A 27,630-nucleotide genomic window follows, 5' to 3' on the forward strand; every position below is an offset into this window, starting at 1 on the left:
AGGCAGAGTTGTATCATTACCATGCTAGAGTATCTTAACCCAGAGGCCATCGTGGTTATCAGTAGGACATCAGCCAGGCAGAGTTGTATCATTACCATGCTAGAGTATCTTAACCCAGAGGCCATCGTGGTTATCAGTAGGACACCAGCCAGGCAGAGTTGTATCATTACCATGCTAGAGTATCTTAACCCAGAGGCCATCGTGGTTATCAGTAGGACACCAGCCAGGCAGAGTTGTATCATTACCATGCTAGAGTATCTTAACCCAGAGGCCATCGTGGTTATCAGTAGGACATCAGCCAGGCAGAGTTGTATCATTACCATGCTAGAGTATCTTAACCCAGAGGCCATCGTGGTTATCAGTAGGACACCAGCCAGGCAGAGTTGTATCATTACCATGCTAGAGTATCTTAACCCAGAGGCCATCGTGGTTATCAGTAGGACACCAGCCAGGCAGAGTTGTATCATTACCATGCTAGAGTATCTTAACAACCCAGAGGCCATCGTGGTTATCAGTAGGACATCAGCAAGGCAGAGTTGTATCATTACCATGCAAGAGTATCTTAACCCAGAGGCCATCGTGGTTATCAGTAGGACATCAGCCAGGCAGAGTTGTATCATTACCATGCTAGAGTATCTTAACCCAGAGGCCATCGTGGTTATCAGTAGGACATCAGCCAGGCAGAGTTGTATCATTACCATGCTAGAGTATCTTAACCCAGAGGCCATCGTGGTTATCAGTAGGACATCTGCCAGGCAGAGTTGTATCATTACCATGCTAGAGTATCTTAACCCAGAGGCCATCGTGGTTATCAGTAGGACATCAGCCAGGCAGAGTTGTATCATTACCATGCTAGAGTATCTTAACCCAGAGGCCATCGTGGTTATCAGTAGGACACCAGCCAGGCAGAGTTGTATCATTACCATGCTAGAGTATCTTAACCCAGAGGCCATCGTGGTTATCAGTAGGACACCAGCCAGGCAGAGTTGTATCATTACCATGCTAGAGTATCTTAACCCAGAGGCCATCGTGGTTATCAGTAGGACATCAGCCAGGCAGAGTTGTATCATTACCATGCTAGAGTATCTTAACCCAGAGGCCATCGTGGTTATCAGTAGGACACCAGCCAGGCAGAGTTGTATCATTACCATGCTAGAGTATCTTAACCCAGAGGCCATCGTGGTTATCAGTAGGACACCAGCCAGGCAGAGTTGTATCATTACCATGCTAGAGTATCTTAACAACCCAGAGGCCATCGTGGTTATCAGTAGGACATCAGCAAGGCAGAGTTGTATCATTACCATGCAAGAGTATCTTAACCCAGAGGCCATCGTGGTTATCAGTAGGACATCAGCCAGGCAGAGTTGTATCATTACCATGCTAGAGTATCTTAACCCAGAGGCCATCGTGGTTATCAGTAGGACATCAGCCAGGCAGAGTTGTATCATTACCATGCTAGAGTATCTTAACCCAGAGGCCATCGTGGTTATCAGTAGGACATCAGCCAGGCAGAGTTGTATCATTACCATGCTAGAGTATCTTAACCCAGAGGCCATCGTGGTTATCAGTAGGACATCAGCCAGGCAGAGTTGTATCATTACCATGCTAGAGTATCTTAACCCAGAGGCCATCGTGGTTATCAGTAGGACATCAGCCAGGCAGAGTTGTATCATTACCATGCTAGAGTATCTTTACCCAGAGGCCATCGTGGTTATCAGTAGGACATCAGCCAGGCAGAGTTGTATCATTACCAGGTATTTGACTCCTGGGTTTGCCCCCATTATGATCCTTGGAGATGTTGGGGGATGATCTTGCTGATGGTGATTGTCTTAATGTTGCTTGATGATCTTGCAGACAATGGTTATGTTAATGTTGCTTGATGATCTTGCTGATGGTGGTTGTGTTAATGTTGCTGGATGATCTTGCTGACTGGTTGTGTTGGAGATGATGCTGGATGTTATTGCTAATGGTGGCTGTGTTGTTGCAGGACACGGTGGACATCCTGGTCGGCTGGCACATTGATGCCACCCAGAAGGAGGCCCTGATCAGGTACACCTCCCAGGCTCTGGTCAGCTTCCACATGTTCTGGACTTCGGACCTCTCCTTCTCCCTCACTCTGCTTGGGCAGTTCCTGGAGGACATGGAGGCCTATGCCGAGGTGAGTCGGCAGCTGTTGATGTGGACCAATTCACTGTAAGACACTTGAATTTCACCATGGTTAATCTTCAGCTCGATGTGTAGTCTTATATAATTATGTAATGAACATCACAGTGACTGAGAGTCACTTTGTCTTCGTTGCTTCTTACTTTGCAAATGACTCTGTTGCATCTAAATTTCGCTATATAAAGATATGGAAGTGCTTCTTAGGTCAGATAATTGGTGTCCTGGTGCTTATTATTCAGTAACAAGAGTCCAGAGGATACCGTTTAAATATCAGGGTGGGTTTTAGTTCCTGAATACTTAATCGTGTCATGTAATTCAACTTTACAATACCCAAACTAGGAAACAAATTTTAATCATTGCTGATAAATTTGTCATGACATTCTGTTCCTCATTATATGTTATTACTTACCTTTGGTGACACTGTAACATGCAATCTCCTTCCAGGACCTGAACATCGCTATAACACCTTCACTGACATCCTCACATGCAATCTCCTCCTTCCAGGACCTGAAGATTGTTATAACACCTTCACTGACACCCTCACATGCAATCTCCTCCTTCCAGGACCTGAACATTGTTATAACACCTTCACTGACACTGTAACATGCAATCTCCTCCTTCCAGGACCTGAACATTGTTATAACACCTTCACTGACACTGTAACATGTAATCTCCTCCTTCCAGGACCTGAACATCGCTATAACACCTTCACTCACACTGTAACATGCAATCTCCTCCTTCCAGGACCTGAACATCGCTATAACACATTCACTGACACTGTAACATGCAATCTCCTCCTTCCAGGACCTGAACATCGCTATAACACATTCACTGACACCCTCACATGCAATCTCCTCCTTCCAGGACCTGAACATTGTTATAACACCTTCACTGACACCTCACATGCAATCTCCTCCTTCCAGGACCTGAACATTGTATAACACATTCACTGACACTGTAACATGCAATCCCCTTCTTCCAGGACCTGAACATCCCTATAACACCTTCACTGACACCCTCACATGCAATCTCCTCCTTCTAGGACCTGAACATCGCTATAACACATTCACTGACACTGTAACATGCAATCTCCTCCTTCCAGGACCTGAACATTGTATAACACCTTCACTGACACTGTAACATGCAATCTCCTCCTTTCAAGACCTGAACATCGCTATAACACCTTCACTGACACCCTCACATGCAATCTCCTCCTTTCAGGACCTGAACATTGTATAACACATTCACTGACACTGTAGCATGCAATCTCCTCCTTTCAGGATCTGAACATCCCTATAACACCTTCACTGACACCCTCACATGCAATCTCCTCCTTCCAGGACCTGAACATCATTATAACACCTTCACTGACACTGTAACATGCAATCTCCTCCTTCCAGGACCTGAACATCGCTATAACACATTTACTGACACTGTAACATGCAATCTTCTCCTTCCAGGACCTGAACTTGAACATGACTGTGCAGCCCCTGGCTGACGAGGACCTGCCCCCGGCAGAGGAGTGCATCACCAAGATCTCCGCCCTGCTGCGTGTGTTCACCACTGTCATACAGAGCCTGGGGGACAGCTTCTCTCCAACCAAGGGGGGTCAAATCTCAAGGGAATATGTCTATGAGGCAAGAATAGAGATCCACTGTATATCACAGCCGAAGCAATGACCGCATTTATATACAGATAGAACAAACTGTTTTTTAGTCCCATCCATTTGCTGTTTATATGCTGTATATATGCTTATAATGAACTACACTTATAACAAACTAAAATTAGTGGTCCCTTTCGACGGTCAGTGCCACAATTGCTACACCCCTACCACTGTAGGTGGCATTTGTACTTTCAACATTTGACAGGAATTGTTGCAGTGTTTCAGAACATGTCAAACCATGTGTCAAATATTTGATTATACAAAGCCTAAAGAACAGACTCTTTGTTGTTGTGTCCTTTTGGAAATAGCTGTGAATATTGTTTGTCTTCTGTCTACAGGTGTTGGATAAGATTGTCCGCAGTGTTGAAAATGCTACAAAAAATCTACACTCTGAGAGCATCTTTATTGCAGGTCAGTCTGTTATAAGCCTTACACATGGTCTCTTTCTACTGAATCAGTTGACATCGTTGATACTCACTTCATACATTTATTTAGTAGTCTCCTGCAGCACTCTCGTTCTTAGTTCATTTCACAGAATCTGTTGTATGTTTAATGTAAATTCCCCCCTGGGAACGACCAGGCCAGAATAGATCTTCAGCGACCCTTGTTTGTCGTAAGAGGCGACTAACAGATCGGGTGGTCAGGCTCGCTGACTTGGTTGATTGCATGTCACTGCATCTCAACTGCATAGATCGATGCTTTTGATGGCCATCACTGGATTGTCTAATCCAAACTCGATTATTTATAGACCATATAGACCGTCATCATATGGTTTGAATATTGCTGAGTGAAGTGCTAAACTATTCCTATAGTCCTTGCCAAACTGCCAAAAAGGCATCCTTAGGACTAGTAGAAATGTTCCCTTTTTTAAGGGTTTTGCTATATGATATCATGATAAGGTTTAGTGGGCTAAAATTGTTAGTTTTCATCGCTTCTTAAACAACAAAGAAAGAAAGATAAATTCCAGGCTGACACATGTTGTCAAATGTCAGAAGAGTAAAATGGTTGAGGGTCTGTCAACTGTCAAGTCATTTCTCTGTGAACATTGACTTGACTTGTAAAGACATTCATGGTTATTAATACTAACTGTGGTTTACCTATGTTCTTCCATTGTTGCAGCCAATGTGTGTCTGACCTGCATTGCAAGCCAGCTTCAGAACAACATCACTCCGACCTGTGAGGTGATGCTGCCGTTTATAACCAGGCAGATCTTCCTCACGAAGCTGCTCAGCAAGCACCACCTCATGACTCTCTTTGATCTGGTACACAAGGTACGGAGGCTGACGATCATGTCTCGCTCTTGTACGAGTGGAGAATAAGATAACGGGTTGTCAGCATCTTTACTTCTTGTTCATTAATAGTGTCAAATTTTATTTCATTTGAATATTGCATTTAAAATCTTGCGAAGATTAAACACAATATTATTGATTACCATGTTTTGAGAATTCCCAGTGATTTAACGAGACAAAAATGGCATTTGGACACTTTCATTCTTTGTGTTGAATTTTGATAGGACAATCTTCTCTTTATCGAACAGAATCTGAGGACATTTTTGAGGACATTTTTGGTTGAACCAATCTGAAACCCTGATAACCTAACACAACCAGAATACAAGTTCTAAATAACCTAGTGACCTTGTTTTCTCTCACCCTTCCTCCAGCGAAGGCCTTTACTGAAGTGTGACTATGAACTGTTCGACACTGCTGTTTGATAAACCTTAATTTGTAATGTGAGATTGATGCAGTAATGTCTATACTCTTGAGATAGTCCACCTACTTCTATTTGTGCATGCTACATGCAAGAACATTGCTAAGGTAACTGTGTGTTTTCCTGAACAATGACAACACTAGCTTTATCATGATCTCAAGTTCCCCTCATCCAACATGTGTGTGTTTGCAGGTGGTGGAGGTGTTTGGACCACAGCTTCCAGTGATCTTCCTGACCAAGGTTCTAGGTCCTGGCTCCCTGCTACATGGCTGTGTGATGTCCCACTCGGGGGAGGTGAGAGGGGGGCAGTGTAGGGCTGTGTGATGTCCCACTCGGGGGAGGTGAGAGGGGGCAGTGTAGGGCTGTGTGATGTCCCACTCGGGGGAGGTGAGAGAGAGGCAGTGTTGGGCTGTGTGATGTCCCACTCGGGGGAGGTGAGAGGGGGCAGTGTAGGACTGTGTGATGTCCCACTCGGGGGAGGTGAGAGAGAGGCAGTGTTGGGCTGTGTGATGTCCCACTCGGGGGAGGTGAGAGGGGGCAGTGTAGGGCTGTGTGATGTCCTACTGGGGGGAGGTGAGAGGGGGCAGTGTAGGACTGTGTGATGTCCCACTCGGGGGAGGTGAGAGGGGGCAGTGTAGGACTGTGTGATGTCCCACTCGGGGGAGGTGAGAGGGGGCAGTGTAGGGCTGTGTGATGTCCTACTGGGGGGAGGTGAGAGAGAGGCAGTGTTGGGCTGTGTGATGTCCCACTCGGGGGAGGTGAGAGGGGGCAGTGTAGGGCTGTGTGATGTCCTACTGGGGGGTGGTGAGAGGGGGCAGTGTAGGGCTGTGTGATGTCCTACTGGGGGGAGGTGAGAGGGGGCAGTGTAGGGCTGTGTGATGTCCCACTTGGGGGAGGTGAGAGGGGGCAGTGTTGGGCTGTGTGATGTCCTACTGGGGGGAGGTGAGAGAGAGGCAGTGTTGGGCTGTGTGATGTCCCACTCGGGGGAGGTGAGAGGGGGCAGTGTAGGGCTGTGTGATGTCCTACTGGGGGGAGGTGAGAGGGGGCAGTGTAGGGCTGTGTGATGTCCTACTGGGGGGAGGTGAGAGGGGGCAGTGTAGGGCTGTGTGATGTCCCACTCGGGGGAGGTGAGAAGAGGGCAGTGTAGGGCTGTGTGATGTCCCACTCGGGGGAGGTGAGAGGGGGGCAGTGTTGGGCTGTGTGATGTCCCACTCGGGGGAGGTGAGAGGGGGCAGTGTAGGACTGTGTGATGTCCCACTCGGGGGAGGTGAGAGAGAGGCAGTGTTGGGCTGTGTGATGTCCCACTCGGGGGAGGTGAGAGGGGGGCAGTGTTGGGCTGTGTGATGTCCCACTCGGGGGAGGTGAGAGGGGGGCAGTGTTGGGCTGTGTGATGTCCCACTCGGGGGAGGTGAGAGGGGGCAGTGTAGGGCTGTGTGATGTCCCACTCGGGGGAGGTGAGAGGGGGGCAGTGTTGGGCTGTGTGATGTCCCACTCGGGAGAGGTGAGAGGGGGGCAGTGTTGGGCTGTGTGATGTCCCACTCGGGGGAGGTGAGAGGGGGCAGTGTAGGGCTGTGTGATGTCCCACTCGGGGGAGGTGAGAGGGGGGCAGTGTAGGGCTGTGTGATGTCCCACTCGGGGGAGGTGAGAAGAGGGCAGTGTAGGGCTGGGGTTTGGTGGAATACAGCAGCACTTGTAATGATGGAATAATTTGTGCTTTAAATGTTTCTTTCCTGACTAAGTCAAATGGGTTGGATGGAAGCATTTCATAACAATTAGCCTGGGTAACTGGTGCTCATTGATGCCTGTTTATTTCATAGTATAATCATTATATGTAAATTAGGTAAATGTGGATGAGTCTTTCTTCTCTGATAATTTTTAATATGCTAACTGTTCCAAAAAGTGATCTTAGTGCTGAGATGATTGTTACTGCGATAATTATGAAGTAAATCGGGGGTATATGGCGTTCCGTTCGTCCGTCCTTCCGTCCGAGCTTTTGTACGGCCTATATCTTTTTAACTATGCACCCTAGCTTCACCAAACTTTCTACACACATTAACCACAATGAGTACTTGTGCCTTTTGCTAGTTTGAAGATTTTGAATTTTTTTATTTTTGCCGTTTCCATGGAATCATGGTGAAACATAAATTTTGGGTAGAGTTTTTGTACGATCCATGTTTACAGTATTATGTATCCTAGCTTCAGCAAACTTGCTACATTAACCGCTATGATTTTGTCTTTTGCTGTTTTCATGGAAACATGATGGAATTTAGAAATTTTGATGACTGGTTTTGTATAGCTAATAAATTTTCAAAAATTGTTTCCACACATGTAGATCATCATAAGTATCTGTGCTTTGTGATAGTTTGAATTTTTATGAATTCTTTACCATATCTGTTAAGGCTAGATGGAAATTATTAATTTATTGATTTTCTTATATGATATTGTTCCATTTTTTATGTGTTTTTATAACAACAATTTTTGGTCCTTTTGATAATTCTTCTTATGTAACTCCTCAATCAAATTTTTATTCAGAGGTGTTCATGGTGATCTACTTCTCGTAGTGAACACTGGTAACATGGGAGATTTGGCGGGGGGGCAATTGTCACTGGAACTCAATCTTAGTTTTTAAAACATTGAAGTTAAAATCAGTTAGAAATATGTAATATTTCATTACTTAACAAACTATTTACTATTTGTTGTTGACCAGCTGGGATAACGGGGGTATGTGAGCTTTGCTCACTTCTTTCTTGTTAACCTAGGCTAACGACAGTCGTAGCGCTATGGTTGCTCTGTGGAATTGGTCCGTATGGGGGGTAGCTAGACCTGCTCAGAATCCAATATTTGTTCCCAAGTCTGCAGCAAATAGCAGTAAAAATTTCCAAGTTGGAATTAAGAATTTCTCAGTCCACATTAAAATAGTGTGGCTAATATTATGGCTTTGTAAAGGTGATGTGTATTTCACCGGCCAGTAAGAGGAAGAGGCTTTGATGTTCATTATTGCACTGTGATCCTGATTAGTGTGTCGCTGTGTTGTGCAGGTGCTGGGCCACTTGATGTCCGTGTATCATGCCATCCTTGGACTCAAGAGTGTCCCCCTGTTGGAGGAGTCCTACAGGCAAGTGACACTTTGTGACCTTGTTCCATTCCCATGTATGAAACAGAAGATATTTCTACAGTGGCTGCTCATGAGATATCGCTACTGGTCATTTTCAAGCAGTAGTCCTTGCTTTTCGAAAGGACCGACCATATTGAGGATTGGGAATACAATGTTGGACCTGACTGATTGTGTTACATTGTACCCCATTCACTTAGTTTGGTGTTCAGGCTTTCAACCATCCATTGCCTCCGGCTTGTAACTTGTCCCCTTGTTCCATGCCCATATACTGAACAGGAGATATTTCAGATTCTGCTTGTGACATATTGCTTTTGGTGACATGACTGATTGTGTTACATTGTACCCCATTCACATATTTCGTTGTTCATGCTATCAACCATCCTTCTGCCACGATGAACAGTAGAACATGGATATAACAAACTACTAGGAACCGGAGAAATCAGATTGTTAATATATATATATGTTGTTCCTTTTATAAGTTTTCGCTCCGAAACGTCTGCCATCTTGGATAAAACAAAACACAACATGCTTAATTGTAACATTGACTTGTTTAGCAAGTGATCACTTCATAGCTTTCAATTAATAACATTTAATAACATTAAATTCATAAAAACTTTAGAACATTGTTCATCAAATATGTATAAAGCATTTCACAATTTACATACAAGAAAGGACTTGTGAAGATACTGGTTAGAATAGGCCTTCAGCAATCCATGCTTGCCTTAAAGGGCATCTATGCTTGTCGTAAAAGGCGACTAACGGGATGGGGTGTTCAGGCTTGCTGGCTTGGTTGATGCATGTCATCGTATCCCAATTGTGTACATCGATGTTCATGATGTCAATCCCTGGATTTTCTTGCTCCAGACTCAGACCGCCATCATATAGCAGTAACATTGCTGAGTGCGGTGTTAAACAACAAACAAACAACGTACGGGAAGATTTTCCTCTGTCCTCGTTTTGCTGACTGCATTCGTGAAATTGCCTCGTTAAGATCAGCCAAAATATCGAATGATGTCATCTGAATAATGTATGTTTTATGGACAAGAATTGTCCAATTACAGATAAGATTAACATAAGCAAGTTTAACAAGGTTGAATCGTAACCGCTGATTGTGTTGATTTGCCGCTGATTGAGTTTAGCCAAGATTAGTCCAATTACAGGTAAGATTAACATAAGCAAATTTAACAGGTTGAATTGTCACCACTGAATGGGCTGCATAAGTGCAGATATATCGTTTTACAGTACTTCTTGACACTTGTATTTCATTATTGCGTTTGTCCCAATGTTTCAGGTTGATCCGGAGCTCTGTTGAGGCGTGCTACACCAAGCTGCTGGCCGGGGGCCCCTCCCATGCCATGTTTGACAGCCAGGAGGAAAACCCCTTCTCCCACCACGCCTTCAGCATCAGGCAGGCAGAGGCCATCATCTTGTTTGACGTCTGTGCACTCGCAGAGATAGGCAACACAAAGAGCAACCTCATTGGGGTACGTGCATAGCTCATGGCCAACTTGTTACTTGTCTTTCTTGATAAAAAGGCTCTGGTCCAATGTGTGTTTTGTCATTTGCGTTGTGTGTAGTACAAGTATGTCCCAGTGATTGGACTATGCATAGACTCATTAGTCCAGCCAAAATGTAACTCCAGAATCCCAGCCTAGTTTGGCTAGGGTTGAAAGTGGACTTTTATAGTCAGTTAACGCCCTTGCCTCATGAAGAAGAAGGATTGTAGGAGTGACATTTGCACCAACAGGTCACTTTTTCTCTTGTGCTTTTAATGGGACTGGAGTATTTGTGTGTGCTCTCGGACAGATAGGGATTTGTAACTACTTTTTGTCAAGATAAAGTACTGTGACTCATCCTCAATCTGTTACATGATTGGCTGTGTGGCTGTGAGATTTATAGGATCACTTATAAACTGTTGTTTATAGGTGTGAAAAATGTATTTTGTTAGTAAAAATGTTGATGGAAACATTTCAGTTGTGACAGTTGACATCCATCAGCAATGGTCGTGATGTAATCAGGTGAGTAGAGCCTGGTAGGCTAGCGACAATACTGTGAGTTTGTTTTACCCAGATGTGGGCGCTGTCCCCCAGTGTGTTTGACCTCCTGAGCACCCACCTGTGTCCGGCGGAGCCCTGGATTGCCGAGTGTTACCCGTCGGTGCAGTTTGCCGTGGTGTACGCCCTCTACTCTCACTGCTGCAGGTAGGTCTAGCAGCACCCACTACATACATGTTCTCATACTTTCTTGTGTCTTATTGCAGAATCATTGATAACAACATTTTGGTTGTAACAAATGTTATATTTGGGATAACACTTTCTTAGTAAAGTGCAGATTCTCGTACTGTATTCATAGCTTTCGGCCATCGGAGCCGTGCCAATTACACTTGTCAGAGGGGTACTCAAAGTACGTGATCTAGACTACCAGTTGTAGGACTTTCATTTTTGTGGAAGCCTCGGTGGCTGAGTGGGTTAGATCACTGACTTTGTGTGCTGGCGATAAGATGCCTCACTCTGGCAAGTGTGGGTTCGAATCCCGGACGGGACTCAACCCAAAAAAGTGCGAGAATCTGTACTTTACTAAGAAAGTGTTATCCCAAATATAACATTTGTTACATTTGACCACTTTCTAAATGGCATTGTGTATTCATAACATTTTGGTTGGAGCAGTAATGTTTTTTAAAGAACTTTCCATGCTTGCTACTTTTTGTGTCTATTTCAACATTCACGATGATGGCTTTACATCTTGATGTACCTTGGAAAGCCTTGTTTTATGCAGTGCATCTTAAGTTGAAGTTCTTGTATCTGCTTCTAGGCACAGCAACTTCACGTCCAGCAGCTCCATGCTGTCCCAGCCCTCCCCAGTGGACAGTGCCATCATCTCATCGGTCAGCATGGTCACCAGTGGCCACTTTGCCAAGGTCCTGGAGCTCACGGAGCAGCTGCTAGCCCACTCCAAGACCACCTACGATGTAAGGTAGGTACAGTCTGACATCATCCAGAAGCCCGATGAGGTGGTTGGGGGCTGGCTAGGCTTCTGTTGTTGCAAATATGGGGATGTTAAGATGGTGGGATGGCAATCGTCTTGATTTGTCACACTTCTCCCCACCAAAATAATAACTGGCAGTGGTGTCCCCATGCTGAATACTTGAGTTTGATTACCAACTGCTATGATATTTGAAGTACATCCTTCTTAAAAAGTCATTCATTAAACAACACCACCAATACACGTGTGACATTGCTGCACTGGTGTGTATGCCACCTTGGAGGTCTGCTGCAGTCATGTCCCTTGTTGTGTGTATGCCACCTTGGAGGTCTGCTACAGTCATGTCCCTTGTTGTGTGTATGCCACCTTGGAGGTCTGCTACAGTCATGTCCCTTGTTGTGTGTATGCCACCTTGGAGGTCTGCTACAGTCATGTCCCTTGTTGTGTGTATGCCACCTTGGAGGTGTGCTACAGTCATGTCCATTGTTGTGTGTATGCCACCTTGGAGGGGTGCTACAGTCATGTCCCTTGTTGTGTGTATGCCATCTTGGAGGTGTGCTACAGTCATGTCCCTTGTTGTGTGTATGCCACCTTGGAGGGGTGCTACAGTCATGTCCCTTGTTGTGTGTATGCCACCTTGGAGGGGTGCTACAGTCACGTCCCTTGTTGTGTGTATGCCACCTTGGAGGTGTGCTACAGTCACGTCCCTTGTGTGTATGCCACCTTTGAGGTGTGCTACAGTCACGTCCCTTGTTGTGTGTATGCCACCTTTGAGGTGTGCTACAGTCACGTCCCTTGTGTGTATGCCACCTTGGAGGGGTAATACAGTCATGTCCCTTGTTGTGTGTATGCCACCTTGGAGTTGTGCTACAGACATGTCCCTTGTTGTGTGTATGCCACCTTGGAGGTGTGCTGCAGTCATGTCCCTTGTTGTGTGTATGCCACCTTGGAGGTGTGCTACAGTCACGTCCCTTGTGTGTATGCCACCTTGGAGGTTATGCTACAGTCACGTCCCTTGTTGTGTGTATGCCACCTTGGAGGTGTGCTACAGTCATGTCCCTTGTGTGTATGCCACCTTGGAGGTGTGCTACAGTCACGTCCCTTGTTGTGTGTATGCCACCTTGGTGGTGTGCTGCAGTCACGTCCCTTGTTGTGTGTATGCCACCTTGGAGGTGTGCTACAGTCATGTCCCTTGTTGTGTGTATGCCACCTTGGAGGTGTGCTACAGTCACGTCCCTTGTGTGTATGCCACCTTGGAGGGGTGCTACAGTCATGTCCCTTGTTGTGTGTATGCCACCTTGGAGTTGTGCTACAGACATGTCCCTTGTTGTGTGTATGCCACCTTGGAGGTGTGCTACAGTCACGTCCCTTGTTGTGTGTATGCCACCTTGGAGGTTATGCTACAGTCATGTCCCTTGTTGTGTGTATGCCACCTTGGAGTTGTGCTACAGACATGTCCCTTGTTGTGTGTATGCCACCTTGGAGGTTATGCTACAGTCATGTCCCTTGTTGTGTGTATGCCACCTTGGAGTTGTGCTACAGTCACGTCCCTTGTTGTGTGTATGCCATCTTGGAGGTGTGCTGCAGTCATGTCCCTTGTTGTGTGTATGCCACCTTGGAGGTGTGCTACAGTCATGTCCCTTGTTGTGTGTATGCCACCTTGGAGGTGTGCTGCAGTCATGTCCCTTGTTGTGTGTATGCCACCTTGGAGGTGTGCTACAGACATGTCCCTTGTTGTGTGTATGCCACCTTGGAGGGGTGCTACAGTCACGTCCCTTGTGTGTATGCCACCTTGGTGGTGTGCTACAGTCACGTCCCTTGTGTGTATGCCACCTTTGAGGTGTGCTACAGTCACGTCCCTTGTTGTGTGTATGCCACCTTTGAGATGTGCTACAGTCACGTCCCTTGTGTGTATGCCACCTTGGAGGGGTAATACAGTCATGTCCCTTGTTGTGTGTATGCCACCTTGGAGTTGTGCTACAGACATGTCCCTTGTTGTGTGTATGCCACCTTGGAGGTGTGCTGCAGTCATGTCCCTTGTTGTGTGTATGCCACCTTGGAGGTGTGCTACAGTCATGTCCCTTGTTGTGTGTATGCCACCTTGGAGGTGTGCTACAGTCATGTCCCCTTGTTGTGTGTATGCCATCTTGGAGGGGTAATACAGTCACGTCCCTTGTTGTGTGTATGCCATCTTGGAGGTGTGCTACAGTCATGTCCCCTTGTTGTGTGTATGCCATCTTGGAGGGGTAATACAGTCACGTCCCTTGTTGTGTGTATGCCATCTTGGAGGTGTGCTACAGACATGTCCCTTGTTGTGTGTATGCCATCTTGGAGGGGTGCTACAGTCATGTCCCTTGTTGTGTGTATGCCATCTTGGAGGTGTGCTACAGTCATGTCCCCTTGTTGTGTGTATGCCATCTTGGAGGGGTAATACAGTCACGTCCCTTGTTGTGTGTATGCCATCTTGGAGGGGTAATACAGTCACGTCCCTTGTTGTGTGTATGCCATCTTGGAGGTGTGCTACAGTCATGTCCCTTGTTGTGTGTATGCCATCTTGGAGGTGTGCTACAGTCACGTCCATTGTTGTGTGTATGCCATCTTGGAAGTGTGCTACAGTCATGTCCCCTTGTTGTGTGTATGCCATCTTGGAGGGGTAATACAGTCACGTCCCTTGTTGTGTGTATGCCATCTTGGAGGTGTGCTACAGACATGTCCCTTGTTGTGTGTATGCCATCTTGGAGGGGTGCTACAGTCATGTCCCTTGTTGTGTGTATGCCATCTTGGAGGGGTAATACAGTCACGTCCCTTGTTGTGTGTATGCCATCTTGGAGGGGTAATACAGTCATGTCCCTTGTTGTGTGTATGCCACCTTGGAGGGGTAATACAGTCATGTCCCTTGTTGTGTGTATGCCATCTTGGAGGTGTGCTACAGTCATGTCCATTGTTGTGTGTATGCCATCTTGGAGGTGTGCTACAGTCACGTCCCTTGTTGTGTGTATGCCATCTTGGAGGTGTGCTACAGTCATGTCCCCTTGTTGTGTGTATGCCATCTTGGAGGGGTAATACAGTCACGTCCCTTGTTGTGTGTATGCCATCTTGGAGGTGTGCTACAGACATGTCCCTTGTTGTGTGTATGCCATCTTGGAGGGGTGCTACAGTCACGTCCCTTGTTGTGTGTATGCCATCTTGGAGGTGTGCTACAGTCACGTCCCTTGTTGTGTGTATGCCATCTTGGAGGTGTGCTACAGTCATGTCCCCTTGTTGTGTGTATGCCATCTTGGAGGGGTAATACAGTCACGTCCCTTGTTGTGTGTATGCCACCTTGGAGGTGTGCTACAGTCATGTCCCTTGTTGTGTGTATGCCATCTTGGAGGTGTGCTACAGTCATGTCCCTTGTTGTGTGTATGCCACCTTGGAGGTGTGCTACAGTCACGTCCCTTGTTGTGTGTATGCCATCTTGGAGGTGTGCTACAGTCATGTCCCTTGTTGTGTGTATGCCATCTTGGAGGTGTGCTACAGTCATGTCCCTTGTTGTGTGTATGCCACCTTGGAGGTGTGCTACAGTCATGTCCCTTGTTGTGTGTATGCCATCTTGGAGGTGTGCTACAGTCATGTCCCCTTGTTGTGTGTATGCCATCTTGGAGGGGTAATACAGTCATGTCCCTTGTTGTGTGTATGCCATCTTGGAGGTGTGCTACAGTCATGTCCCTTGTTGTGTGTATGCCACCTTGGAGGTGTGCTACAGTCACGTCCCTTGTTGTGTGTATGCCATCTTGGAGGTGTGCTACAGTCATGTCCCCTTGTTGTGTGTATGCCATCTTGGAGGGGTAATACAGTCACGTCCCTTGTTGTGTGTATGCCATCTTGGAGGGGTAATACAGTCACGTCCCTTGTTGTGTGTATGCCATCTTGGAGGTGTGCTACAGTCATGTCCCCTTGTTGTGTGTATGCCATCTTGGAGGGGTAATACAGTCACGTCCCTTGTTGTGTGTATGCCATCTTGGAGGTGTGCTACAGTCATGTCCCTTGTTGTGTGTATGCCATCTTGGAGGGGTGCTACAGTCACGTCCCTTGTTGTGTGTATGCCACCTTGGAGGGGTAATACAGTCACGTCCCTTGTTGTGTGTATGCCACCTTGGAGGGGTGCTACAGTCATGTCCCCTTGTTGTGTGTATGCCACCTTGGAGTTGTGCTACAGTCATGTCCCTTGTTGTGTGTATGCCACCTTGGAGGGGTGCTACAGTCATGTCCCTTGTTGTGTGTATGCCACCTTGGAGGTCTGCTGCAGTCACGTCCCTTGTTGTGTGTATGCCACCTTGGAGGTGTGCTACAGTCATGTCCATTGTTGTGTGTATGCCACCTTGGAGGTGTGCTACAGTCACGTCCCTTGTTGTGTGTATGCCACCTTGGAGGTCTGCTGCAGTCACGTCCCTTGTTGTGTGTCTGCCACCTTGGAGGGGTGCTACAGTCACGTCCCTTGTTGTGTGTATGCCACCTTGGAGGTCTGCTGCAGTCACGTCCCTTGTTGTGTGTATGCCACCTTGGAGGTGTGCTACAGTCATGTCCATTGTTGTGTGTATGCCACCTTGGAGGTTATGCTACAGTCACGTCCCTTGTTGTGTGTATGCCACCTTGGAGGTCTGCTGCAGTCACGTCCCTTGTTGTGTGTATGCCACCTTGGAGGTGTGCTACAGTCATGTCCATTGTTGTGTGTATGCCACCTTGGAGGGGTAATACAGTCACGTCCCTTGTTGTGTGTATGCCACCTTGGAGGGGTGCTACAGTCACGTCCCTTGTTGTGTGTATGCCACCTTGGAGGTGTGCTACAGTCACGTCCCTTGTTGTGTGTATGCCACCTTGGAGGTGTGCTACAGTCACGTCCCTTGTTGTGTGTATGCCACCTTGGAGGGGTGCTACAGTCATGTCCCTTGTTGTGTGTATGCCATCTTGGAGGTGTGCTACAGTCACGTCCCTTGTTGTGTGTATGCCACCTTGGAGGGGTGCTACAGTCACGTCCCTTGTTGTGTGTATGCCACCTTGGAAGTGTGCTACAGTCATGTCCCTTGTTGTGTGTATGCCACCTTGGAGGGGTGCTACAGTCATGTCCCTTGTTGTGTGTATGCCACCTTGGAGGGGTGCTACAGTCATGTCGCTTGTGTGTTTGCCACCTTGGAGGTGTGCTACAGTCACGTCCCTTGTTGTGTGTATGCCACCTTGGAGGGGTGCTACAGTCATGTCCCTTGTGTGTTTGCCACCTTGGAGGTGTGCTACAGTCATGTCCCTTGTTGTGTGTTTGCCACCTTGGAGGTGTGCTACAGACATGTCCCTTGTTGTGTGTATGCCACCTTGGAGGGGTGCTACAGTCATGTCGCTTGTGTGTATGCCACCTTGGAGGTTATGCTACAGTCACTCCCTTGCTCTAGGTGCCTGGTGATCAAGTGGGTGTCCGAGATCATCACCAGCCTGCACACATCCCAGCACATCTTCCTCAAGGCAATCTTCATCAGACTCCTCAAGACTCTCATAGGACAAGGTAAGCATGAACACTGCTTCTGAATTTGAATGAAACTTACATTTGTTTTTGTCAACACAATTCTTAGAGAGAGGATATTCAACAGTTAAAATTGTGCAAGTCTTTGAATTCTTAAAAAGTGCTTTGTATCTTTCAGCAAAATTAAGATATCTCTTCTATGAAAGGAAGGCCCTGTAAAAGCAAGAGGCTGAATCCCCAGAGGTTTATGACTATACACTTGTAACTGCTTTTGTTGTCAGGTTTCAACACAGAGCAGCCCATCTTTATGGCAGTCAACCAATGTTTGATGAACTTATTCAAGTCCACTGTCCAGTTCCCAAAGGAGGTGGTCAAGCTGTAAGTGAAAGTTGCTGTTACTTAGGCTGGTCAGTTGGTTACTCAGATCAACTGTGATGCAATAGAGGTAGAGTTTTCGCAGGAACCATTTCTATATACATTGTGTAAAGATTATTCTCTTGAATATATTTAAGATATATGAAATTACTACCTTGAATATTTTCAACACTTTGTGTGTTGTAGGTGTGTGGAACTTTGTGCGTTCCGACTGACCGACCTGCGACGGCAAGTTAAAGAAGCCTTCAATTCTCTCCTCAAAATACTTCCCTTGGATGTTGTGACCAGGTGAGCATACATATTCATGAAATACCCCCGAGGTTGTGACAGTGCTGCCTTTTATGTCTTAATTCATACAGGGAGAGGATAATAATCATCTGTCCAATGATCATGAAAAAGTACCTTTGGAAATTCCAAACTAAATGTAAACAGAGTTAATAGGGATTATTACAATAGTACTGTGTTTTTTATAGAGGTTTCAAATTCATGTAAGGTTTTTTGAGTACTCAGTGTTTGAAAACGTGTATCAGTGAGGTTTGAGAAGAAGTGCTTTGAAAAAACCCATTCTTTCCCGGTGTTGCACTCATCAACGAATCCAAGGCCTAATGTAGATTCAGACCAAACAATGCAGGATTTTTTGAAGTCATGGTATGATATCGCTTGGACTAATTTATTTCCAGTAACCTTGTGTTCGAGGCAGAAGAAGAAGCCCTAGCCAGTCAGCGCCGTGACCGAGTCGTTGGACTGAAGGCGGCATGGTTGGCTCGGAGGAATCACATCGGCAAACAGCCAATGGGGACGTTCCACTCTCATAACTTCAGACATGTCATGGCCTACCTTCTGAACAACATGCAGCCCAGGTCAGTCAGTCAGTGGGGTCACAGGCCAGTACACATGCAGCCCAGGTCAGTCAGTCAGTGGGGTCACAGACAAGTACACATGCAGCCCAGGTCAGTCAGTCAGTGGGGTCACAGGCCAGTACACATGCAGCCCAGGTCAGTCAGTCAGTGGGGTCACAGGCCAGTACACAGGATGAGGCAATATATAGTTCTATTTGTTCTCAGCCCAATTCAGAGAATCGTCTTATACTCTAACAAGCCTTCAGTCAGATTGCTTTCAGTATTGTGGCATAGAGATAAATAGCTGTCATTCCTGAGGTCAGTTCAGGAAAGGATAGTTTCTTTTTCTCGTATGCTGTCAGATGAACCCTGTTCGTAATACCCCTGTGATGTTTCCAGCTTAGAATAGGTCTTCAGTATCCCATGGTGGGGTAGCCTTGTGGTTAAAATGTTTGATTGTCACGCTGAAGACCTGGGTTAGATTCCTTCAGTGTTTGAAGCCCATTTCTGGTGTCTCCGGGCGTGATATAGCTGGAATATAGCTAATGCCTCGTAAAACAATACTCACTCAGTATCCCATGCTTGTCATGTGACTACAGTGGATGGAGTGGTCAGACTCCATGACTTGGCTGGGTGCATGTCATTTTGTTGACTGTTCAGTTACTGGGTGGTCTTGTCCAAGATTATTTAAAACAGCCATGATGGTGCTGGAATATTGTTGACAGTGGCGTTATACAACATTGACTCAGCCCTGTTTGCAGTGTTAAATTGTTTTGTGTTTAGTACTTGATGCTCCGAGTGACTGAACTGTGTTAAAGTAGACACAATTTATGGATAACACCTTCTTAATTACTGTAAAAGCAACATTTCAGTATAGATCCTTATACTGTTGTCAAGCAAGGACAACAGTATAAAGATCTTGCTTGACAATGATATAAAGATCTTTACCGAAACGTCACCTTTACCGTAATTAAAGAAGGTGTTATCCATAAATTGTTTCTACTTCGTCATCTGTCAACTTGTAAGCACTGCCTATCAAACTGTACTGTGTTGTTGCTGCAGCCAACAGGGAGTGCTGCACTGGCTGGAGGCCATGTACCACAGTTCCCAGCGCTCCGACAAGGAGCAGGAGAAGACAGCGGACGTCGTCACTCTCGCCGACTTGGTCAGTCAATATGTGTAGTAATATACTCGGAAGCAGACCTGTGAAGATCTGGGTTAGAATAGGTCTTCAGCAAACCATGCTGGCCATAAAAGGCGATTACGCTTGTCATAAGAGGTGACTAACAGGATCGAGTGGTCAGACTCGCTGACTTGGTTGATGCATGTCATCATATCCAAACTGTATGGATCGATGCTCATGATATCAATCACTGGATTGTCTGGTCCAAACTGGATTATTTACAGACCGCCATCATATAGTTGGAATAATGTTGAGTGTGGCGTTAAACAACAAACAAACCACAACAGAAGCAATGATGAGGAAGCCAAGATATTCAAACACTTCATTTTAGATACTTGGTGCAATAAATCACTTCTTTGATATTCTTAGCAGACATGGGGTAGCCCATTGTTCTTGTCCACTTGTGACATTGCTGCTATAGTGTTAACAGTGTTGTCAATATTTACTGACCTCAATCTCACATAGAAGCAATCTTCTTTAAAATAGGTAGTAAGTGCATTCTATCTATATGATACATTGAAACAGTAGAGTGCTGTTTGTAGGAGGCGACTGAGTGGAGTGGGTGGTGGGGCACAGTGACATGGTTGATTGCATGTCATCATAGCTTGATGGTGTGGATCGTCACTCACAGTAGCAATTACTTGATTGACTGGTCCAGACTTTATACTTTAAAGGTGTTGAAATATTGCTGAAATATTGCTGAGTACAGAGCTTAAACAACACACTCACACTCTCTCTCTACCACCCCCCACGCACCCCAGTAGAGAAAACAGTAGAGAATGGGTGTTTGAATGTACAGTTTAAATAGTTATATGTTTTCTAACTGTACATGTGTTTAATACTGTGGTTGTGTCTGTGTAGATTGACGGGAACGAGTCCCTGCTGTGGTTCTGGGCCACTTGGGAGGCTGCCAACTTCTGTGTGTTAGCCAGGCTGAGGACACCGCTCGGCAAACCACAGGAGACTTTCATGACCATAGAAAGTGTGCTGAAGTCCATAGCTACAGAGGTCAGCCGGGAGGACACAGAGGACGGAGGCGCAGCAGATGCTCCCAAAAGTACAGTTAACTAAGTTCATAATGAACACACATTTTTAACTAATGCTTTTATTTTTGGTCCCAACCATTGGTGTATATATGCTGTATATATGCTTGTGACGTATTACGGTTATGACAAACTAAAGTTAGTGATCTGTTTGAGTTTGTTGTAACCGTAGTTTACTGAAAGTTTGGCTTGTCAGGAATGTAGAGCAGATCAGGTGGAGAGTTTCAATTGTCAGTGTTGTTCATAGAAAGCACATCAGGTCCTACCCGTGAAGATTCCGGGGTAGAATAGGTCTTCAGCAACCCATGCTTGCCGTAAAAGGTGACTATGCTTGTCGTAAAAGGCGACTAATGGGATCGGATGGTCAGGCTTGCTGACTTGGTTGATGCATGTCATCAATCCCAATTGTGTGGATCGATGCTCATGATATTAATCACTGGATTGTCTGGTCCAGATTCGATTATTTACAGACTGCCGTCATATAGCTGGAATATTGCTGAGTGCGGCGTTAAACAACAAACCAACCAACCAACCAACATCAGGTGCACTGTTAATTGCACATCACATAGTCCATGTTATCAGTGTTGTCATAAACAAGTATCGTTTTAATTGTCAGCTTTGCTATTTACGGCTAGCAGATCAGGGGGAATCCTAATTGCCCATGTTGTGATGGTCTGCATTGGTTACCAGCCCCAGTGCTAATTAGGGAGGGTGAGTCTGGAGTACGGGCCTGACACTGCTGTGTGTTTCAGGATGGTGAGTCTGGAGTAACGTTTTGACACTGCTGTGTTTTTCAGGTGAGCGTCCAGGGGAGTACACCAGCCTCCTGCGAGTCCACCTGCTGCTGCAGTTTATGGAGCATCTAGAGAAGCTCCTCTACAACGCCTACGAGGGATGCGCTGTTGCCATGCCAACACCTCCCAAGGTAAGTGAGGCCTTCATGAGAAAGAAGGAGTTTCTATTTTTGTCCTTGCTTATGTTTGGGCAGTATTGTAGGGACAGTAGTGTAGGGACAAGAATGTAGGGGCTGTATTGTAGGGGCAGTAGTGTAGTGGCAGTATTGTAGTGACAGTAGCGTAGGGGCACTAGGGTAGGGGCTGTATTGTAGGGGCAGTAGTGTAGTGGCAGTAGCGTAGTGACAGTAGCGTAGGGACAGTATTGTGGGGCCAGTATTGTAGGGGCGGTAGCGTAGGGACGGTAGCGTAGGGGCAGTAGTGTAGTGACAGTATTGTTGGGCCAGTATTGTAGGGGCAGTAGCGTAGGGACAGTAGTGTAGGGACAGTAGCGTAGGGGCAGTAGTGTAGGGGCAGTATTGTAGGGGCAGTAGCGTAGGGGCAGTATTGTAGGGGCAGTAGCGTAGGGGCAGTAGCGTAGGGGCAGTAGTGTAGGGACAGTATTATAGGGGCAGTATTGTAGGGACAGTAGTGTAGGGACAGTAGCGTAGGGGCAGTAGCGTAGGGGCAGTATTGTAGGGGCAGTAGCGTAGGGGCAGTATTGTAGGGGCAGTAGCGTAGGGGCAGTAGTGTAGGGGCAGTAGTGTAGGGGCAGTAGTGTAGGGGCAGTAGTATAGGGATAGTAGTGTAGGGGCAGTGTTGAATGGACAGTATTGTAGGGGCAGTAGCGTAGGGGCAGTAGCGTAGGGGCAGTAGCGTAGGGGCAGTAGTGTAGGGACAGTAGTATAGGGGCAGTATTATAGGGGCAGTAGTGTAGGGACAGTAGTGTAGGGACAGTAGCATAGTGACCGTAGCGTAGGGACAGTATTGTGGGGCCAGTATTGTAGGGGCAGTAGTGTAGGGACAGTAGCATAGTGACAGTAGCGTAGGGACAGTATTGTGGGGCCAGTATTGTTGGGGCAGTAGTGTAGGGACAGTAGGGTAGGGGCAGTAGTGTAGGGGCAGTAGCGTAGGGGCAGTAGGGTAGGGGCAGTAGTGTAGGGACAGTAGGGTAGGGGCAGTAGTGTAGGGGCAGTAGCGTAGGGGCAGTAGCGTAGGGGCAGTAGCGTAGGGGCAGTAGGGTAGGGGCAGTAGTGTAGGGGCAGTAGTGTAGGGGCAGTAGCGTAGGGGCAGTAGCGTAGGGACACTAGCGTAGGGGCAGTATTGTAGGGACAGTAGTGTAGGGGCAGTATTGTAGGGACAGTAGTGTAGGGGCAGTAGTGTAGGGACAGTAGTGTAGGGTTATTAAGTTAAGTGCCTCCATTAAGTAAAGTGTCAACAATAATTGCCTCAATTAAGTTGAGTTTCACCATTAAGATAAGTGCTCCCATTAAATATAGTGTCAACAATGAGTTAAGTGCCACTGTTAAGTTAAAGGCCACTATTAAGTTAAGTGCCCCTATTAAGTAAAATGCCACCATTAAGTTTAGTGTCAACGATAAGTTAAGTGCCCCCATTAAGTTAAGTGCCCGTTTTAAGTAAAATGCCACTTGCCCTGCCTCTGCATGGACAGGACAGGGACATGGTGAAGGATCGGGGTGATCATGATTGCAGTACAGAGAAACTTAGAGGGCCGTCAATGCTCATAACATAGACATGGTGACAAGAAGACTTCAGAACTAACTGCAAGAACATTTAACGTTCAGTGAAAAATTGTTTGGCTTGGAGTAAATGAATATGAAGGATTTCATTGATAGATCCCTTTGATTATTACTTGTGCAAATTTCATATGCTCTTCAGACTGTGAGGACGTTTTTCCGCACCAATCGGAACACTTGCCAGGAATGGATCGCACGTATCCGAGTGTGCATCATCAAGATGGCAGTGCATGCTGGGATGTCTGCAGCCGCAGCGCGGCATGCTTATGAACTTCTCAAAGACATGGTTGATGCAGACAATACCAATGTAAGTAATCCAGATGTTTTCATGTTTTACTTCTAGCTTTTGATAAGTCAAAATGTATTCAGATTTAATGTGCCATCCTTGTTATCGTACATACAATTGAGTAAGACTGTTTGAAACCATCTCCGTGGTCTAGTGGATAGAGCTAATGCCCTTACTGCGGGTCAGTGGTTTGAAAATTGGGCTGCATTATACCAAAATAGATGGTAGTTGTTGTTACCCTGGCTTGTGCTCAGCATTAACTGGATAAAAGAAGTATATGGCACTTTGAGTTGTAATGTTGCAGATTCTGTATCAGAGAGCAAATGTTCAGATAGATTGTACTCAAGTGTACTCAGATGTGTAACAGTGTGTAACAGTGTGTGACCTGTCTGCAGGTTCCCGAGTTTGAGCAGGGTGTGGTGTACCTGACTCAGGCACTGTGTGACCTCCGCAGTCCGGAGTGTGTGATGGGGGTGTACAACTGGTGTCGGGATGTCGCTGGACGCAAGTTCTCCTGGATCAAGGCAGTAGCAGAGAAAGCTGAGAGAAGGTAACTCACATTTATTTTAGCGATTGTTCTCCTTGTTCTTTAGGCTGCACTCAGCAGTATTCCATCTGTGTGATGGTGACCTGTTTATCATCAAATCTGAACCAGACAAAACAGTGCTTGGTATTAAGAGCAACATCCCTTGCTATTGTAATCATTAGACACATCAACAGATTCAACCATCCTAACCAGGCATCACACATACACACACGGGGCAGCACACAAGCAGATACAAATTGGACCCCAGCATTCCCCTTCATTCAGGACACTGATTTCATTGAATTGGCCACATGCATTGATCACAAGTCAAGAGTGATATGTCTTCATTATTGTCACTGTGATATGTTGGACTTTCCCTCCCCCCAGGTATGAGGCTGCAGCGAGGGAGTTCAAGTCGATGCTGAAGAACACCATGTCGGTGGAGAGTGATGACGACAGCAAAGGGAGGTCATCGAGTTCGTCCCCGGAGGGGAGTCCAAGACCTGGCAGTGAAAACAAACCTCTGCACAAGATGATCCTGAGCAAGCAGCCAGAGAAGAACCCTGGCACTGTCAACTTCATGGTGAACGAGGTCAGTTTCAACTTAGCATTTGTTTCGGGGCTGTAAGGTAGCTCTAGTTGTTTTTGTGTTTTACTCCCATGATTCGTTCCCAGGAAAAGCTGAATCATGTGTGTTACAGTGCTCATGCCCTTACAATATTGTAGTTGAAAGCTTACTCATCATCATAGCTGTAGTAAAATAAAAATGCTGGAATTTCGCATTAAGGATCTGAAGATTTCCAGAATACCCTGAGATAGGAAGGTTGGTGGTACTTGTTGTTATCCTGCCCGGTGCTCTGCATCAGCTGGAGTCTGTAGACTCTCAGACAGGAGTTTCCATTTAAAGCTGCGACATGGTATCTCCGTGGGCCAGGTTAGTATTATAAAACCAGCACTAGTACAAGCACTGACTTCACTGCTGGAGATTCTTTGAGTCCACAGTACTTAGTGAGGATTGGATGGTTACAGTGTATGACCTGGCTGATTGTGTTATCCTGTCCCAGCATTGTGGGAATGCCTCAGTGGTCTATTGGTAGAACGTCTGCCCGGAGAGAGGAAGGTCAGGGTTTTATCCCCGGCCTCGTCATACCATAAGACCTTAAAAGATGGTACTCCTTGTTACACTGCCTTGCGCTTGGCATTAAGGCGCTAAAAAAAGGACTGGTCGGCTCGGGAATCAGTATACTGTATCTTAGTAGGGTATTCATGTACACTGCGGCTTGGTATTTCATGGTATTAAAATCAGCATCAGTCCAGACTACGCACCCATACACACATGCATGCACATCGCTATGTTAGTCCAATAATCTTGGACGTTAAGCCCCATTTCACCTCACCCCACCCAGCTTAGTGGCTTGTTCATGATGTCGACCACTTTTTTGAGTTGATTATCGCCAGACTGACGTGATATGGCTGACTGTGGCCTAAATATGTCCATATGAAGTGTTGTGATGATGCGGTGCTTGTCTCCCCAGGTGATGGACTGCTACATTCAGCTGAGTGACTGGGACGCGGTGCTGGAGTGGCAGGAGTCTGTACAGAAGTACCGCTCCGAGAACACTCTCAGCACCGTACAGACAGCCTTCAACTCCAACTATGACATCAACTACATCAAGTAGGAGGCCACAAATAGATCTTCAAATATCTAAATTCATACAGGAAAGCTTATTTTATCATAAATTGAAATTAATTTCTGAAATAAAATTTTAGACAATAATAAAGCAACATATTCTTATTTGGTGTGGTTGACAAGCTACGATAATATTCCATCCATATTCTTTCCTAATTTGGAACAATTGATTGACAAGATCTTTGATTGAACTAAACAGCTACTCAAGCTCTCTAGGTAGATTGTATGTTGATATTTTGAATGCATTGTTTCCTCAGAGCACTGTCCCACTTTGACAGTGGGAACCTGAGTGGTGTTCGGGAGAGCCTGGAGCTGGTGCCAGGGGCTTCCTTGTCCGAGATGAGCAAGTCGGAGGCAGGAGGCTTGACGTGGAACCCACGCACAGAGCTGGAGAATATCCACTCCCAGTTCATCAAGGCTGCAACACTGCTGCAGGAACACAAGCAAACAAACCACAGGTGGGGGTGCAAGAAGCAGCAGCATGCTGACTTGGGATATTAGCTAACATTTGAAATCACTGCCCATGTAATGTTAACATAACCAAAAACAGACTGCTATTCCTAACTCACTGTAGACTGGTACAGCAAAAATATTTAAATGAAAGTTGGCATCGGGTACACATTTGGATTTTGGTTTTGAGAACTTGCTTAATAGGCAATAACATAACAGTTAACATATAAATCCATGTAAGAGCATTGTTGGTTTCCTTTTTAAGGTTTTCTTGATAACTCATCAGTCAAAACATCATTGCTGGGAATCAGGTGTGTTTTATCCTTGATTTGCAGAGTTTGCAATGTCTTCCACTAAATGCTCCATCCTTCACATTGAGACAGCTATATAGTGTTCTACATCCGAGACATTGCAGTCCTTGATGCATTGTTCAGTGTTTGAGTTCACAGGTAACAATTTTGTGTCAACTGTGTGTCACTTAGCTCAACATTTGAGTTGTGTGTATTTATAGGACCGACATCCAGAAGTGCCTGAGCCAGGCGGAGCGGTGTGGGGAGGGGTTGTTGAGAATCAAGGCAATGGACTGGCCTCCGACCCTGTCTGGACAGGTGCTCAATGAACTGAACACAGTGTCCATGCTGCGGAAACAGCTGGATGAGAAGAGAGTGAAGGTACGGCCCCAGGTCTATGTCTATACCTGTGGCAGCACAGATGTTGTGTGTGTGTTTGTCAGCGGTGTGTTCACATTCTTCTGTTCTCTTTTAAGGATCGGTGCCAGATTTCAGTAAACAGTTGCTGTCATTACTTTTATGGTCTGCCGTGGGACAGTATTGCACTGATAATGTTCTAGGGTAGTGTGACTGTGCGTCTCTTGTTGCAGTGGTATATTGTCACTGATAATGTTCTATGGTAGAGTGACTGTATATATCTTGTAGCAGGGTAGTTTGTCACTGAAAATGTTCTATGGTAGAGTGACTGTATATATCTTGTAGAAGGGTGGTTTGTCACTGATAATGTTCTATGGTAGAGTGACTGTATATATCTTGTAGCAGGGTAGTTTGTCACTGATAATGTTCTATGGTAGAGTGACTGTATATATCTTGTAGCAGGGTAGTTTGTCACTGATAATGTTCTATGGTAGAGTGACTGTATATATCTTGTAGCAGGGTAGTTTGTCACTGATTGGTGTTGTTGTCCCAGACGTCACTGTTGTCGCTGTCGGAGCAGCTGCTGGTGGAGCCAGACAGCCAGGAGCTGGGGACCTACATGCAGACACTGAGACTGCTCAACCTCCAGCTGCTTCTGCCGGGATGTGACCGCAAGCCAGGTGAAAATAAAATACTACAGGGAGAATAAACCATGAGGGGCACAGCCTCTTTAAAGATGTAGATTAAATGTGCAAGCTTTTTGAATACTACCTAAATTTTAATAATGATGACTCCCTAATGATGGTTGAATAGAATCCAACCTCTGCATTGTCGGACAAGTCTATTTCATTAACATGTGGGTTAAGTTTGGTATTTCCCGCACAATCTCACAATCCTCACGTCGATTATCTGTACCTTTTCTCCTAATACCAATTGACAT

The 27,630-nt window shown here is 46.0% G+C and overlaps 1 protein-coding gene across 1 annotated transcript in view; it reads left to right on the top strand.

Moving 5' to 3' along the window:
- Positions 1–27,630, top strand: part of LOC139468593 (serine/threonine-protein kinase SMG1-like) — a 127,178-nt gene that overhangs the window by 17,269 nt on the left and 82,279 nt on the right. Inside the window, exons 8-30 of the mRNA XM_071250715.1 lie at positions 1,988–2,158; positions 3,624–3,800; positions 4,165–4,237; positions 4,946–5,097; positions 5,726–5,827; positions 8,572–8,648; positions 9,940–10,132; positions 10,719–10,849; positions 11,460–11,621; positions 17,054–17,163; positions 17,403–17,499; positions 17,683–17,784; positions 18,177–18,356; positions 19,398–19,500; positions 20,380–20,575; positions 21,359–21,486; positions 23,234–23,398; positions 23,773–23,927; positions 24,291–24,495; positions 25,439–25,578; positions 25,851–26,051; positions 26,555–26,714; positions 27,244–27,370. Coding sequence (XP_071106816.1) covers positions 1,988–2,158; positions 3,624–3,800; positions 4,165–4,237; positions 4,946–5,097; positions 5,726–5,827; positions 8,572–8,648; positions 9,940–10,132; positions 10,719–10,849; positions 11,460–11,621; positions 17,054–17,163; positions 17,403–17,499; positions 17,683–17,784; positions 18,177–18,356; positions 19,398–19,500; positions 20,380–20,575; positions 21,359–21,486; positions 23,234–23,398; positions 23,773–23,927; positions 24,291–24,495; positions 25,439–25,578; positions 25,851–26,051; positions 26,555–26,714; positions 27,244–27,370 — 3,307 coding nt within the window. The remainder of the gene's footprint in view (positions 1–1,987; positions 2,159–3,623; positions 3,801–4,164; positions 4,238–4,945; positions 5,098–5,725; positions 5,828–8,571; positions 8,649–9,939; positions 10,133–10,718; positions 10,850–11,459; positions 11,622–17,053; positions 17,164–17,402; positions 17,500–17,682; positions 17,785–18,176; positions 18,357–19,397; positions 19,501–20,379; positions 20,576–21,358; positions 21,487–23,233; positions 23,399–23,772; positions 23,928–24,290; positions 24,496–25,438; positions 25,579–25,850; positions 26,052–26,554; positions 26,715–27,243; positions 27,371–27,630) is intronic.

Source organism: Haliotis cracherodii, unplaced genomic scaffold (genome assembly GCF_022045235.1).
Source record: "Haliotis cracherodii isolate W230 unplaced genomic scaffold, xgHalCrac1.p SCAF_2, whole genome shotgun sequence".
NCBI lineage: Eukaryota > Metazoa > Mollusca > Gastropoda > Lepetellida > Haliotidae > Haliotis > Haliotis cracherodii.